This window comes from Falco cherrug, chromosome 5 (assembly GCF_023634085.1).
Source record: "Falco cherrug isolate bFalChe1 chromosome 5, bFalChe1.pri, whole genome shotgun sequence".
Classification (NCBI taxonomy): domain Eukaryota; kingdom Metazoa; phylum Chordata; class Aves; order Falconiformes; family Falconidae; genus Falco; species Falco cherrug.
This window is the reverse complement of record NC_073701.1, coordinates 62218105-62233871: the sequence shown is the minus strand read 5'-3', so window position 1 is coordinate 62233871 and position 15767 is coordinate 62218105. Positions and strand designations below refer to the sequence as shown.

The following is a 15767-nucleotide window of genomic DNA, read 5'->3' as shown; positions in this document are numbered from 1 at the left end:
AGAAGAGCTTTTGCACTTGAGTTCTACTACTTTCCTATTGCGTTGAGCAACTCGGGAAAATCTGTCAAGTATTAACCCTTCTGTCCTGCTTGTGATGCAGTGAAAAACCTAAAAACTCTGCTGCAGACAGAAGCTGCATAGATAATAGAAACATTAACACCCGAGAAAGAGCAAGGGCTGGGAGCTCAGCACTTAGCACTTCGAGAAAGGACAATTAGTACCGACTTAGATGAGCTCAACAAGAATGCAAATAAGGAGCCTTCCGATGAGGACCTGCTAACTGCTAAAAGTAAACAATCTAGGGTAAAATAATGGTGGTAGTAGGAGTTAAGTGACCTCCCACTCAAATGGCCCCAACCCCGAAGAGGTGGATCCCAGGTCCAGAGATCATGGGGATATAGATTAAAACCAGCCTAGTGAGCAAGTATTGGCTTGGCATGTTTAGAGTGGACAATAAGGAAGAACTAATTGTTAGCCAGCAGACTTTATACACTTGAACAAAAGTTAGATAATGGATGAGGTATAACAACTGTAGTAGGTAACAGAAGCTAAACAACAAAGACTGCTAATGTATGCAAAGGTAAGCAGGAACTTTAGGTCACTGACCAAGAAGGGGAAAAGTACATCTTGAAGAGGCGCCAGGGGGAGGAGATTCTGAATTTTCAGAAACCTTATGTATATGCATGACTTGGTATAATAAATACCCGTCTGCTTGTTGAAACGGTGTGCAAGTTAGGAGGAGCGATTCCCCTTGCACCTGGCGCCGCAATAAACACACCTGCTTTATAACTGTCCTCGAGTTGTAGAGTTTGATACTGTGTCAGTTGTCATTGAAGATACTCTTAAATAAACCATGATGAAATGGGTTTCTGTCCTTTGTCTGTTTTTCAATGATGTGCAAGCAGTTCCTGCTTGCGTTCTGTTATTGTCAAGGATGAGTGACAGTTATTGTGAGGAAAGTTGGTATTTTCTTTCTTACTTGATAGCAGGAGATACAGCAGGAGATAGTTTCGGTTTGACTGGACCTCGTTGCTTTAACAAATCCAAAGTGAAAGCAGAGAACAGCAGCAGTGTTCAGCAATGTTTGGTTGTGTGGTGGGTTTTTTTTTGTCTCCTTCCAAGTATTTGACCTTCTCTACATAAATAGCTTAAGAAATCCAGAAAAAAACCCCAAGAAGTTCTCTTATTCCTGGAGGTGTGTTTTTCAGTCTTTTGGGTTGGAAATAATGGCTGTTGTAGTCCTTTACTATTTTTATACTCTTTCAATGTAGGATGCATACCATATTAAGATGGTGCTTCAGAGGCCTAAACTGCTGTGATTTAAATGAAGTCTCCACTGTTCATGCTCTGCTGGTTGTATTTTTAAAGGCACCTCACTTTCAGGGTTCCAGAAAATGTTCCAGATTTTTTTGAAAGTTTTGATTGTTTCATGATTTTTAAGTATATGATCCAAACCAGTTTGTATGCAGTGAATATTTTTTCAAATATTTTTATTTTTGCTTATTTTTTGTTGTTAGTTTTTTTAAGTGGTTCAGAAATCAGTAGAGCTACAGAATTCTTCCCTGCTCATTCTTAAGGTTGTGATATACCAGTGCTTAAGTCATAACTACTATTAATGATCCTAAATGAATTTTCTGTTTTTCACCACAGAGTATCAGTTTTCAATGTCTATATGGCTGATTTAAAACAGAAACCTGTATGGACCATAGCTACCCCTCTAAGGATAAAGGAAGAAGAAAATTCAGGATGGCTTTTTTTGCACAAACCAACTTTTTGAGTGCTGCCTACTATAGCAGATAAGGATATGTCTTTTGCTGTCCCCTGGTCTTTTTGGTAGTGCCATGGAATCAATCTAAGTGTGGCTTCTCAATCTGGTGGCAAGATGGGTCTTGGAGGGGTTAAGCGGGGTGAAGAGAAAGAGGGAGAAAAATTACGTAGATTTTTGAGTAGAAATTTATAGTGACACTGAGGAACATTTGTCTTCTGTGCCAGTGTCATTAAATTTTCAGCAGTTTTGTTGGAATCTTAAACTTCATTGTATTAAAAAAATATTAAAAATCTTACTAGATTATGTTGCTCAAAGGGTACAATAAATGGGGGGGTGGGGTTGGGGTGGGAATAAGGGCCCGTGGCATTTCTTTGCTGTGCTGGTGTACGTTTGAGAACACATTGACTATTGGAAAGCATGGGTACGCTTTTGGTGGGTTTCTTTATGTGGTTGTGATGTCCCTAGTGTACTTTTGGCAGGTAAGTAGCAGTAACTGCAGTGCTCCTAACAAACAGTTGCACTGATAGGAGTCCAGGGCAGAATTTCTTCTTTATTGTTCTTTGTAAGTAATAAATTGGCATGTATTTCCTATGTTATACTCTGCCCATATCAATGACTTTCTGGAAATATGGTAACTAACAGATAACTTTCCCTTTTCATAAATCTAGTAGTACGGTAAAAGAGCTCCAAAGCAGCTGAAAACGGGGGAACTAATAAAAGCACAATATTTATGGTTTTTTATTTTCTTGAAGTACATTGTGCTTCACTGAATACCAGACAGGCATGCTTACCAGAAATAACCAACACTCAGTAAAGTGTAAAAACTAATGAAAGTGGGTAGGTAGTGTGGTTTTTTAGGCAAAGGCTTCCTGTCCTTACAGATAATTTCAAAATATCCCTATTTTTGTAATATTTTGTCCTTAGGACTTTATCTACCAGTGATGATGTTGAAGATAGAGAGACTGAGAAAGGCCGTCTGGAAGAAGCTTATGAGAAATGTGACCGGGATTTGGATGAGCTGATTGTCCAGCACTACACCGAGCTCACCACTGCGATCCGCACATACCAGAGCATCACAGAGCGCATCACCAACTCACGCAACAAGATCAAACAGGTGATGACTAACTTTGCCTCTGCTCAATAGGTTGTATTCTGGGTACTAATCTGTGTAACACCTCTGCCTTTATCCTGTGTACTGTCTTTGTATTGGTAGTATATAAATGTTGTAGGCTCCCATTTTAACACTTTATTTTTCTCTTTGTTTTTCCAGCTACTGATCAGTCTGAACTAAACTAAAAATTGAATTGAGAAAGCACTGTTACCCACTAATTCTGAACTAGGTCTAATTTTTCAGGTCAATGTGTGGCCTGGTTAGGAATTGACCATCCAGTCCTAAGACACAGCCTGGGACTGCTGTATTACTAGCAACATGTTTTCCATATCATCTCTCCTTGTTTGAGGACACAAGTAATTAAAAAGCAAATGGAGACGTGGATATAAAGCACAAAGCTTTGTGGTGCCTCTGTTTACTTAGTGTCTGGGCGCGTTGCTCTCAGGTTTCTGAAGTCTTAAGGGCTGCTAAGCTAACACCTTTTCATCTAATCTGGTCATATTTTGATATGTTGACCTTCAACCACCTCCTGAATAGTCTGAGTGATTCATCAGCTTGATTTTGCTTAGAGAATATGAATTTTGGTGTTATTTCCAAACTCGGTTCTGTTGTTAATATACATGAACTCTGTGCCCCTGTATCTTTCTGTATTTTGAGTGCTCACACTTCAATAGTGTGCCAGTAAATAACTCTAGCACTCTTTGTTGTGAACTTCTTTGACCTGTGCCCCTCCCTGCAGGAATAGATTAGTTTGGTCTCCTGTCCCATCTTTTACTTCCTGTGTAGTTTGTTATACCCAAGCTTGGCAAATTAGGCACCAAATTTTTGTTGTGTCCTGTTGTCCCACCCTCCACCTCAGCTCTGTGGAGATCTCAGCTTGAAACCTTCCACAGAAGTGCTTTAGGAGCAGTAGGCTTTTACCCTTCTGGGGCTATGTACTGACCCTTCTGGCTTTTAAAATTCATTTAGCATTTTCAAAGAAAATGAGACCATTCTGGGGCTTTCCAAGGGTAAGAGTTCATTCTAGGATTTATGTACAAAGCTCAGCACTTTGAAAACAGAGATCAATTGCACTAAAATTGAAATAAACTGTAGCCCATGGCCTATTTTCACACAGTGTACTATGCTTTGCAGAGGTCAAAACAAACATGTAGGGTGTGACCTTTTGGTCCCGCCTAGAAAAATGTCTAAGGGTGAAGGACCTTTGATATTTAAGTTTTCTTATTAGTTTTGGTCAATATATATTGAAGTGGTTTTGACCTAATCTCATGGGAGGCCCCAGATCTGGTTTGTCATCAATCTGTATTACGCTATCAGACTTAATTTTGATGTTCCCGTCCTGTGGAAGGTGGATGATCACACAGGCATTTACTTGCATTAGGAATTGTGGAAGTGTAGAGAGTCCAGATCACTCTGCATATCTACCTTTTGCAGTCAATTGTATGAATTCCTGTTGGGAAAGTCCTAGTTTTGAATCCAGTTTTACATATGTTACCACTGTAAAACAGGATTATCAAGTAGAAACAGTTTGGCCTTCCAAGGGGAGGATTGCTCTTAAAGACTTGCTGTTCATTCCTTCCCCTACTCCTACATTTAGGTATAGCTGATACTCTTTCTCACAAGGACAGAGGTGGGAATGTCTTGTGAGATTCCTTCTAGCCCCATGATTGTTTTGCTGACCTAATTTGGCTCTGTGTAACAGCAGCCCACTGATGATGGTGCGCTAGGTCAGTGAAACATTTTAATTTAAGGTATTGAACAGGGATTAAGTCTGAAATGATCTCTGCGTGGATTTTATTTTGCCTCTGCTTTTGCAGCAAGCTATGAGACACTTCTGTTAGGTTTTCTGTTGGCTGAGGATTTTTCTAGGTTATTCTTTCCAGAAGGACATTTCAGAGTGCAGTGTTGCTGTATTAAAACCTTTGTCTTTCTGACTCTGGAAGGAGGCTGTTTTATGTAGCTATTGTTATTTACTGGTTGTCTTTAGTTTGGTCAATCTGTTTCGCATGTATTTTTTTTTTTAACTGCATTTAGATGAACAAGGTAGAGAATGTGCAGCTGAAGTGGGATTTCTGGAGTGCTTTGAAGGCTCATTATTTAAAAATAAATTGAAGGGCCTACTTCTGAGAGTCTCTCTTCATGTGTAATTCAGTGAGAGTTCAGCCTGAGAAAAGGTTGGACCCTAAGTATTCATAACTTATCACAAAAACAAGAGTAGTGTGAAAGCGATGTGTGAAGCTGTGTTGCTAATTGCTTCCACATTTTAATATGCACTGTTGATGTACATTATGCAAGAAAAGCTAGGTTATGCTGACCTTGCCAGAGGACATTGGGAGAACCCGAAAGCAGGGAATGCAGGCTGTGCGTTTGAGCAGAAGGAGTGGAGAGGAAAAACTCTTCATGCTTCCTGAATGGGGTAGAATAATAGTGGCTTTGCCACTGAGGATGGCATGAGGCTTGAAAACGAACTGAATGGTGAACACCAAGGTGTTTCTCTAGTTGATGTAGAGGCCTTGATAAATAATGGAAGTGCTGAATTGGACTGTATCTTAACTGCTTGTTCTGATGAAACAGTATCTCTTACAAAAAAAAGTTGGTATTGCTCAAGTGTCCTGGTTTCAGATGGGTTAGAGTTAATTTTCTTAGTAGCTGGTACAGTGCTGTGTTTTGGATTTGGTGTTACAGTAATGTTGATAACATACTTATGTTTTTAGTTGTTGCTAAGTAATACTTATACTAAGTCAAGGACTTCTCAGCTTCTCAGACCCTGCCAGTGGAAGGCTGGAGGGGCACATTAAAATTGGGAGGGGGCACAGCCACAACGGCTGACCTGAACTAGCCAAAGGGATACCCCATACCATAGAATGTCATGCTGAGCATATAAACTGTGGAGAGTTGACGGGGGAGGCTGCTTCAGGACTAGCTGGGCATTGGTCAGCAGCTGGTGAACAGTGTATTATGTATCACTTGTTTGGGCGTTTTTTCTTCCCTTTGGATTTTATTACTTTCCCGTTCTCCCTCCTTTTCATTACAATTGTTGCTCTTGTTGTTACTACTATTCTTTTTATTTCAATTATTACATTGTTCGTATCTCAGCCCTAGAGTTTTACCTGTTTCCTGATTCTGCTTCCCATCCCTCGGGGTGGGGACTAAGCAAGTGGCTGTGTGGTACTTAGTTGCTGGTTGGGGTTAAATCATTACATAGAGGTATTAGGAGAATGTTTGTACTTTTAGACAGTCAGGTTTCAAGAAATACACCAAACTTGAAGAAAGAAGGAGATGTGCCAAAAGATGCAATAGGCAGATGGAAAATGTTTACAACAGAAAAATTAGTAGTAGCTTATTTGCTTTCACTGAAAATTGGATTCTTGCTGTATGCCAAAATACTAAATTGGTTTTTGAAAAATGTGCAAATAAGTCTTTCGTCATAATTAATAGGATCCTGCATTTGTTCATGTTATGATACTTCAGTTAAATTTTCACTAGTCGTACAAAACTTGTACTAAAAAACATTTTGCTATGAAAACAGTTCCTGTTTGTATGTGCTATATATTTCCTTACAGCCAAAGGAATAACCAAAAATTTTAAGAAACTTGGATTTGTTTGTAGTCTTGTGATATTTTTGGAATTACTAATAAAGTAAATGTGGGAAAGGGCTGATCTATATTAGAAGCACCAGTTACAGGGACAGATAAGTAATCTTTTGACATGTTGCTTGTAGGTGAAGGAGAATCTGCTATCATGTAAGATGCTGCTGCATTGCAAGCGAGATGAGTTGCGCAAGCTGTGGATTGAAGGGATTGAGCACAAACATGTCCTGAATTTGCTGGATGAGATAGAGAACATCAAGCAAGTGCCTCAGAAGCTGGAACAGTGCATGGCCAGCAAGCACTACCTCAACGCAACAGACATGCTGGTAAGATGCGGTACCTTGTGCTGGGCCAGTGTCTTAGCAGAAACACACTGGTCAGCTGTCTGATCATCTGCAGACAGATCTGCTGTCTGTGCTGTTATTTGCTTTTTTTCCTTAGTTTCTTCTTTTGTTATTTGCTGCTTTCTTATACTGGAATTTGTTTGCTTTTGTTTTGATCCTTCCTGACTGGACTTAGGATTACAGTCTCCCATCCTGTTTGATTATCTCTTGTCTTTCAGAACTGTCTTTATCTGTTCATATGTTCTGATCACAATGATTTCTATAACCATCTAGTTCTTTACCCATTTGATCTGCATGTAGGATTTCCTTCTGCTTTTGCAACCTGGTGCTTTATTTGAAAATTAATTTCCCAGGCACCTCTCTTTAGATCTTATAAATTATTTCAAATCCACTTTTGTTACAGGAAAACTATCCTGTTTCTCTCCTATTTTATCTCTAAGAACACACTTACAACTTTGGTTGTTATTCAGAGAGGAGACTATTTAGGTGTGTTTGCTTCTCATTGTCTTCCACTTAGGTTTTTTACCAGGACTCATGATCCTTTCTACTTCATTTCAGCTCTTTGTTTCACCTTTTTTCTCCTGATCTTCAAGTGTTTTTCCTCTTCAGTTCCATCTCATTTGTGAGCGTACCTTTTAATTCGAGTCTTGTGGTGGAGGTAGAAGTTTCCTGGACTTCTCCAATAACAGTCTTTTTCTTTCTCTTGTTTCTAAACTTAACAAGCACACTTCCTCACCAAGGGTCCAGTCCTTCCTGTCCTGGAACTGTCTTCTGTCAGGAATTAAAGACTTTAGAAGGGAGATGATCCTACCCTTCTACTTGGTCCTGATGTATGGAATACTGAGTCCAGTGATGGGTCCTCAGTACCAGAGAGTGATTGAGTTACTGGATCAAGTCCAGTGAAGGATCACAAAGAGGGTTAAGGGGCAGGAGCATCTTAGGAGAGGCTGAGAGAGCTGGGACTTCTTCACTAGGAGAAGGGAAACTTCAGAGAGATACTATGGATAGTTGAAAATTTCTTTTGGGAGGGTGCAAAGAAAACAGAGCTAGGCTTTTCTCAGTGGTGCCTGGTGACACTAGAAGAGGCAGTGGACACAGGTTGAAACAGGAAATTATGTCAAGGTAAGAAAATACTGCAAGGATGGTTGAACACTGGAACAGGTTGCCCAGAGAGGTTGTGGAGTCTCAGTCTGTGCAAAATTTTCAAGACCGGACGTGGACCTAGGCAACTGGCTCTAGGTGACCATGCTTTAGCAGAGGGGTGGATTAGATGTTCTCTAGAAGTCCTTTCCAACTTGAAGCACTCGGTGATTCAGAAGTGAAGGCAGAAGTAGTATGTCTGTTCATATTCCTCTTTGTGTTTGCCAGAGAATGACTTTAATGAAATCTTTTCATTGTATTGGTGCCTCTTGTTATTTTTTTTTTTTACTTTACTGTCCTTTGCATTTCTCTTAGCTGTGCCTCTTCTTTTTAGTAAGTCATTATTCAACAGGATAGAGAGCTGGAAATCTTAGTGTTGTCACCTCATATTCCTAGAACCCATACTTGAACTTTAATTCCCCTCTTTCCGTTTTACCTCATTTTACCTTAAATATGACTTTCTAAAGCTTACCTTGCTCCTTCTGAAACATTTTTTCAAAATTTTGATGTCAGTCTCCTCATCCCTTTCTCTGATAGCTTGTATAACCCTATCTGGATTTTTGCTGTTGCTGTCACATCCTCATGTCCGATTTCACTGTGCCATCACTTCCTGTTTTCTGTTGCTCGTGTTCTGTTTTCATGCCACATTTGGCGCAGTCATCTTTTTAGAATCTGGTCACAATTTTCCCTTTCTTCCTTTTTAAAACCATCTTCTAGGAACTCTCTAAATGTTATTCTCCTTAGAGTCTCACTGTCCTTTTAATATGAACTATTGTCTTATATCTTTCTTGCTGTATTGTAAGCCATCTGTCACTGGTAATGTAACCATTTCTGTGTAATGTAGAATGGGATTTTCATGGTAGTTTTTATAGTGTCATGGTAAAACCTGTTACAATTCCTGAAAGCGTATCAGCAATGCAATGGCTTGAGGAAGCACATATGAGAAGAGTGCAATCAGGTTTTGCCAAAACTTGTGTCAGGTTTCTGATATAGGAAACTGGAGTGTGGTGTTCGTCTGGTATTTTGAGTTCTGACAGATAAAGAAGTAGATGTAAATTAAGGGTGTTTAATGTAGGGAGAAAACCACAGCATTCGGAGTTAACATGCCTGTCAGTTGAAATGCTGGTGCTTTCCTTTACTGACGGACTTGCCAGTTTGCTTGGTTTTGTTTGGTTTTTTTAATTTAAAAAATTTTTTTCAGAAGGAAATTCCAGAAAAGTAATTTCCTATCGGAATATAAAATAGGAAACTTAAGAAGAAAAATAACAATATTTAGGATTTATCATATAATAAGTCTTAGAAATTGTTTACAATATGTGTATTTGTGATAATTTGTTTGCAATATATTGTGTGTGCAGTTTTTTGTGTGTGTGCTTACATACATACACACATGTGTGTGCAGAAAAGGTTGCCTGAGGTTATGAGATAGAGCTGATATTAGACTTCACTGAAGTATAGACTTTGTAGTAGTTGGGTTTCTTTTTTCCTAGAGTATCTTTTCTAAGAAATCAAATGATAATGATATAAAAAGCAGCTGTTAATTTGTTTTTTTAATATATCCTTTTCTAATATATTCCTGTTTAAAATAAGATTGCAGAGAAGCCTCAAGTGAAAGTTGAATGCACTATTTCTCATCTGAAGACAAGTATACCTGTAATAAAGAAATAGCAACCTACCTGCTTTTGGAGCTTTTTCATAGGCAAAAATCACTGTAGGCTCATTGGCTTTTGCCATCTTCTATTAACACTGCCTCTGCAAGACTGTGGTGTTGTAATCACTGGCTGCAGGATAATTCCTCTCTCCTTTTATACGATATGAATATCATGTAAAATAATTACAAAACTGTCAGAGATGCAGTGTATATATAGATCTCTCTGTCCTCTTGTTTCATTCCTCAAGGTAAACAGATGCTCATGGCTTATAAAAAGCCCACAGTGATCTGACAAGGAGCTTTTATCCCTCATATTGAAATTGGAGCACTGATTAATATTGTTGCCTGTAGCCTTGTGATATGTACAGTTGAAATTAGACCTTTGCAGTCGTTGTGTTAGGTTGATGCAAGCACTCTAATGGCATAATTTCTGGTTGCTGCATCACATTTCTCCAGTCTGTTCTTTGTATTCCTCTCACATTAATTGAAGTAATTTTGCCACTGAAGCGTGTTTCAAACCTCTGCATTTAAATTGAAATTTTAATTCCCTTATTGTTTGGAAAAGACGGCTGAAGATGGCTTGTTACAGGTTTCATTATCACTCAAAATTCTCCAGCTGTTGGTTCTAATGTGCAATGACTGAGTAATGCTAGGAAGAATTGTTAATAAAAGAATGGCAGCTTTTCCCAGCAGTATGAACACAATGGAAGTTATTTTGTGACAGCTTACATTTGTATGAAGTTAAAAATATTAAGTGGGAGCTTTTTTGTTTCTGATTCTGTATCCATCTAGAGTAGCACAGGTGAGCTTTAAATATCATGTACTCATGTTCTGTGTTCCTCCAGCATCTTGATAATACATGCTCTGGTGAGTAGAGCCAGTAGGATCAGGTTTGCTGTTCTGTAGTTGCACCTTATGCAAGTTCTGTTAAAACAACCTAGCTCCAACCTCCTTTGAATTGTGAAGCTTTGGGTCTGGAACAGATAGAACTCTTGCTTGATGCTGAATACATTTCAGTTATTTTCAATTTCTGTATATGCTTTTTTAAGGGATGAGTTTTTATGTTTTTCTGTTAAAAAACTGTTTTTTTCACACACCAAATGGAAAAGTTTGTTTTTGTGTGGTAATTGAGTTTACATGCATGTATATGTGTGTTTTGTTTAATGTAAAACATAAAAAGGAGGTTCAGGGGGGACTTGCTCTCACAACTAACTGAAAGGAGATGTCCTGGTTTCAGCTGGGATGGAGTTAATTTTCTTCCTAGTAGCTAGTTCAGTGCTGTGCTTTGGGTCTGATGTGAGAACAACATTGATAACTGCACTGATATTGTCAGTTGTTGCTGGGTGATGTTTATACTAAACCAAGGACTTTTTGGTTTCTTGGGCCCTGCCAGTGAGAGGCTGAGGGGCACGGGAAATGGGGAGGGGACACAGCCAGGGCAGGTGGCCCAAGCTAGCCAAAGAGGCATTCCATACCATATGATGTCATGCTGGATATATAAACTGGGGGAAGAAGGAAGCGGGGGGGGACATTTGGCATTATGGCGTTTGTCTTCCTGAGTAACAGTTACATGTGCTGGAGCCCGGCTTCCCTGGGGATGGCTGAACACCTGCCTGCCCATGGGAAGTGGTGAGTGAATTCCTTGCTTTGCTTCTGTGTGTGGCTTTTGCTTTACCTATTAAACTGTCTTTATCTCAACCCTTGAGTTTTACATTCCTTTCAGATTCCTCTCCCCATCCCTCTGGCCGGGGGTGAGTGAGCAAGAGGCTGCGTGGGGCTTGGTTGCCGGCCGGGGTTAAACCAGGACAGGAGGTTGTAGCGAGGTGAGGTGAGGGTCGGTCTCTTGTCCCAGATAACAAGTGACAAGGTAAGAGAAAATGGTCTCTGGTTTTTCCAGAGGAAGTTTAGATTTGGTATTATGAAAAACTTCTTCACAGAAAGGGTGGTCAAGCATTGGAACAGGCTGCCCAGGGAGGTGGAGTCACCATTCCTGGAGGCGTTCAAAAAATGTATAGACGTGGCACTTGGGGACATGGTTTAGTGGTGGACTTGGCAGTGTTAATCTGCGGCTGGGCTCAATGATCTTAAAGGTCTTTTTCAAGCTAAACGATTCTATGATTCTGTGATCAGGTGCTGACAGGGGAATTTTGATGCAGAAGGAGCTTCCTAAGGAAGGGCATTGGGCAGTCTCCAAAAGGGAGAGCAGCAGAGCTAGTGGCAGTCAGGTTGGAGTTGGGGGGGTGGCTTGCACTTGGCCTGGAAGCACAAGCAGAGTTGCTGGAAGGCAGGAATCCACGTTCTAGGATACATGTTCTAGATGTGCTACAAACACTGTGGCCAAGCCAGAGCTTGAAGCAGAGGTCACACAGCAGGGCAGGCAGCAGTGGGTGAGGACAGAAGGTTTCTTGCTTGGAGGAAGCGGTTCTATCTCTAGTCTCCCCTAGTGCTGCACTGTTGTGTTGAAGGGCGGTACAGTCTGCGTAGCAGTCAATTAACTCAAGTATCGTAGAGGTCTGTAGTGTTGATCTAATTGTGCTGGCTCTACTGTTGACCCATGAGGTGCCCATAGGGAGAAATTAATATTTTCCATTTGTTTAAATAATCTAAGAGATTAAATGCTAAAAACAATTGAAGGAAGAAATGTTGTTGAATCAAGTAATTAAAGGTCATATCATAATACGATTAAATGAAAATTGCTTAGACTACTTTCTTTGCATTTCCTGGATTTTATGTGTCTAGCTTTGCAATTTTAATGAACTAATAAGACTTTGTCAATGTATGTAGAGTTTTTTTAATAAAATGTTTTAATTCCAATATACCACAAAATACTTACTCCAAACCTGATTTATTAGTGCAGGAGAACTTGATTTATTAGTGTGGGAGTTGCAGTTCCTTTGGGGTGGGATTGTGTCAAGTAACAAAACATCATGAAACTGCAGAAATAATAGGAGTGAGGATAACTGCTATTTCTGATGAAAATTTCTGGGGTTTTTTTGTTAGGATGATGACAAGAGGGAAGACCAAAGGTGGAAAGAAGGAAGTATGGAGCCATCTGACTAGTCTCACTTAAGCTTAATTTAACACTTCCTTGTGCTACAGAGCTAGGAACTGATGCGTACTTGTGTTCCACTTGTGAGCACATCCTTCTTGAGCCAGTGTGTCTTTGTCCCAAGAAATACAAAGCTGTAGCGGCAGTAATTTGTTTCTCAAGAAGTATTCCAGGGAATGCTCCACCAGCTACTTCTCTTTCTTTTTCAATGTTAAGGACTTCTATTTCAGTTTCCTTTGTCAGGGCAAGAATAATGTATGTCTCCTGCTCTGCTTTCTGAAGTGATTAATAGCATCGCGCTTTTTTCAGAGCTGACCGCTTTCTTACTGCAAATTTGCATTGTTGCCAGTTTGTTCAGTTTCTGGAGTTAAGCTGGTAGCTGTTATTGTTGCATTCAATTAAGTGTTCTTGGTGTGGCATCCAGCTATACAGGAGAAGAGATTAGTTTGCAGGTAAATTAGGTAATTTCTTATTGTGCTGATGCAGCATAGCTGAAGCATACAGAGTTTACCACCAGCATCTTTATGATGCATTAAATGTATTTTTGCTCAGCTGCTTAGATTGTAAGATCTGTATTGGTTTAATTTTTTTCAGGAGTGTTACTTCACTGTGAAATCTGACTTGTGTATCAGGAACATACCAGTCTAAACTAGAGATGTGAACCAGCTCTGTTGTCTGCATGCCAAAACATTTTACAGAAAAGTGGTTTTGTTTTTAACTGCAGGGCTTTAGAACACAACTGGACTTAGTGGGTGACAACATGGGCAGAAGTCAAAGACGTTTTAATAAGTGGAAATGCTGTGCAAACATGGTCATAAAGCTGTCGAGGCAGTCAAAAAGGAGAGGTAGCATAGGAAAAGGAAATGGAAGAGAGACTAAGCATGGGTAAAGATATTTTGGAGAATGGTGTATGAGGACAAAGACTCGCACTTACTGTGGGAAGTGGGAGTTAAACAAGGAGCTTAAAGTATTGAAATGTGTTCTCAGGAACAAAGAGGGGATATTGCTATCTGTGTGTATGCATGTGCGTATTTGTCCTCTTCTTGCTCACCAATGTGTCCTACTCGCTAAGTGTCCTCTGCCTTTCTATGCACTTCGTGTTAATCCTCCTTGAAGGCACTTGGAGTGATTAACGTCTTCCTGGAAAACGTTGGATGTTTGTAGCCCTGGGTGCAATTGAGAGTTTTAATTCCTGTTACTTGAATGTAGCTTCTACCTGTGGCTTTCCTCAGTATAGTATAGGGAGAGTCTTTCAATTAAAAGTACCATGTAGTGAGCAGAGTTCTTAGACTGTAAGTAGTCTGGAATAATGAATTTTTTTAAAAATTGCAGTGCAGATTATGCATTTAATTTATTGTCTGCCTTTCAGCTGGAACAATGAAAATCAATAAGAAAGTCTTTCATTTTGTTTCTGCACTTTTTATTGCAGAGCTGGGATTCAGGTACTGCTGTGGAACAGTTTTTTATTTTGGAATTAATGCCATAACTGGAAATAAGAGACTTTTGTTGTCTTGGGATTCTATAGATGTGCTTATTACTTATAAAATTTAAATTTTGGCTCTACTAGAAATCCTTCTGAAGTAGAAAAATAGTAATATTTTCCTAATACTTCTTGCCTTTAAGCCTTTCCCCAGCTAACATTGTGTCTTGTCATTGTTGACCTTATTGATTACAAGGAAGCCTTTTAGAAAACAGAATTGATAAGCTGACATCGCAAGGGTTGTATCTCATTTCAGATTACCTACTGAGATGTGTAAATGCTTATGCTTAAAGGAACTGTTTTCTATTAGTTTTTAATGATTGGCAAACCTTGTGACTCCTGTTAGCTGTATGGTTGAGGTACAGGTGAGAATCAGCTCTGGTGTTAAGTTGATGGATGCATAGAATATGTTCTAGCAGTTCACACAGAAGCATGGCAACTCTGAGCTTTCTTCTGTCTGCTGTTCATTCATTTAAAATATTAAAATACTCAGGTGCTAGGATTTAGTAGTAGTATTTGTGTGTCTTCAAGGAGCAATGTAATGTAAAAGCCTAAGTAATTAAGCTTGGTAGAAGCGTTGATGCTCTGTATTGCTAGAACATTTTTTCATGTCTTTTCTGTATCTTTCTCTGTTCTTTTCTCTTTTCATTTGGTTTTCTGATTGCTTTTTAAATCTATTTTAAATAAACTTGCTAGGCTAGGTTTAAAGACATTAGAATATGGAGTTTCTTTGCCTTTGAAACATCTTTTTTTTTTTTTCCCTCAGTGTACTTACCAAAAACTTTATCTCATTCCTTTTTATCCTGTAATTTCCATTATTTGAGGCAGTCTGTTGCATTAAACTGTTAGTGGCTAATACTGCTTCATTTGCATTGACATGTGCTTGACCTCAGCCCTTCCACTCTTAGTTAATGCACCAGCAAGCATTGAAATCTCTCTAGAGTATTATCATGTGGCTGTTAGCTCTACTAATAACCATTCATTTAAGCTGATGAAAGTTTATTTAATAAGAAAACATGCTGTAATGAAGGTGGAGTAGAGGTGTCTAGCATCTTTTCATGGTGGAAGTAAGCTGCAGCTACGTGACAAGATACTGTCCTTAATGAATGGGAGAGGTATTTGTAACATTATGAGCTATGCTTTTGGGAATGGGCATTTCTGAACACTAAATTTAATCTTTCCTGATTATACTGTAGATGCAGTGATGAGAAGTTCTGTGCTCAAGGCAATTGCTCCTGCCATTTAATGATGCAGCCTTTCTTCAGAGTGTTCTCCTAACAGCTTGACGATTCTGTGGCTTAGTTTAAGTTTGCTTCCTTTTATAACTTTTGAACTTAGTCATATTACATACCTTCAAGTTAGTATTTCTTTTGCTATTTATGCATTAAGGCATGCATGGACTTTATTCTGTGACACATGTTATCACTTAATCTTTGAATACAGTGGATGTTTTTCCAGTGATCACTGGTCTTTTAATGAATTATTTTTTTAAACTGAATTCCATAGTAAAGTATTGGAACAAATGTAAAGAGAAATTGTTGAAGATAGATTGGGTTATGGGACAATATAAAATAATCAAGATGTCTGAGATGTCAGATTACATTTTTAAAAATGAAACTTTAAAGCTAACGAAT

The 15767-nt window shown here is 39.1% G+C and overlaps 1 protein-coding gene across 3 annotated transcripts in view; it reads left to right on the top strand.

The window, feature by feature from the left end:
• EXOC4 (exocyst complex component 4) overlaps window positions 1-15767 on the top strand; it is a 408335-nt gene that overhangs the window by 16848 nt on the left and 375720 nt on the right. For all 3 annotated transcript variants that reach the window (XM_027808507.2, XM_055710705.1, XM_055710704.1), the window contains exons 2-3: window positions 2693-2882; window positions 6601-6795. In XM_027808507.2, the coding sequence (XP_027664308.2) occupies window positions 2693-2882; window positions 6601-6795 (385 nt within the window). The remainder of the gene's footprint in view (window positions 1-2692; window positions 2883-6600; window positions 6796-15767) is intronic.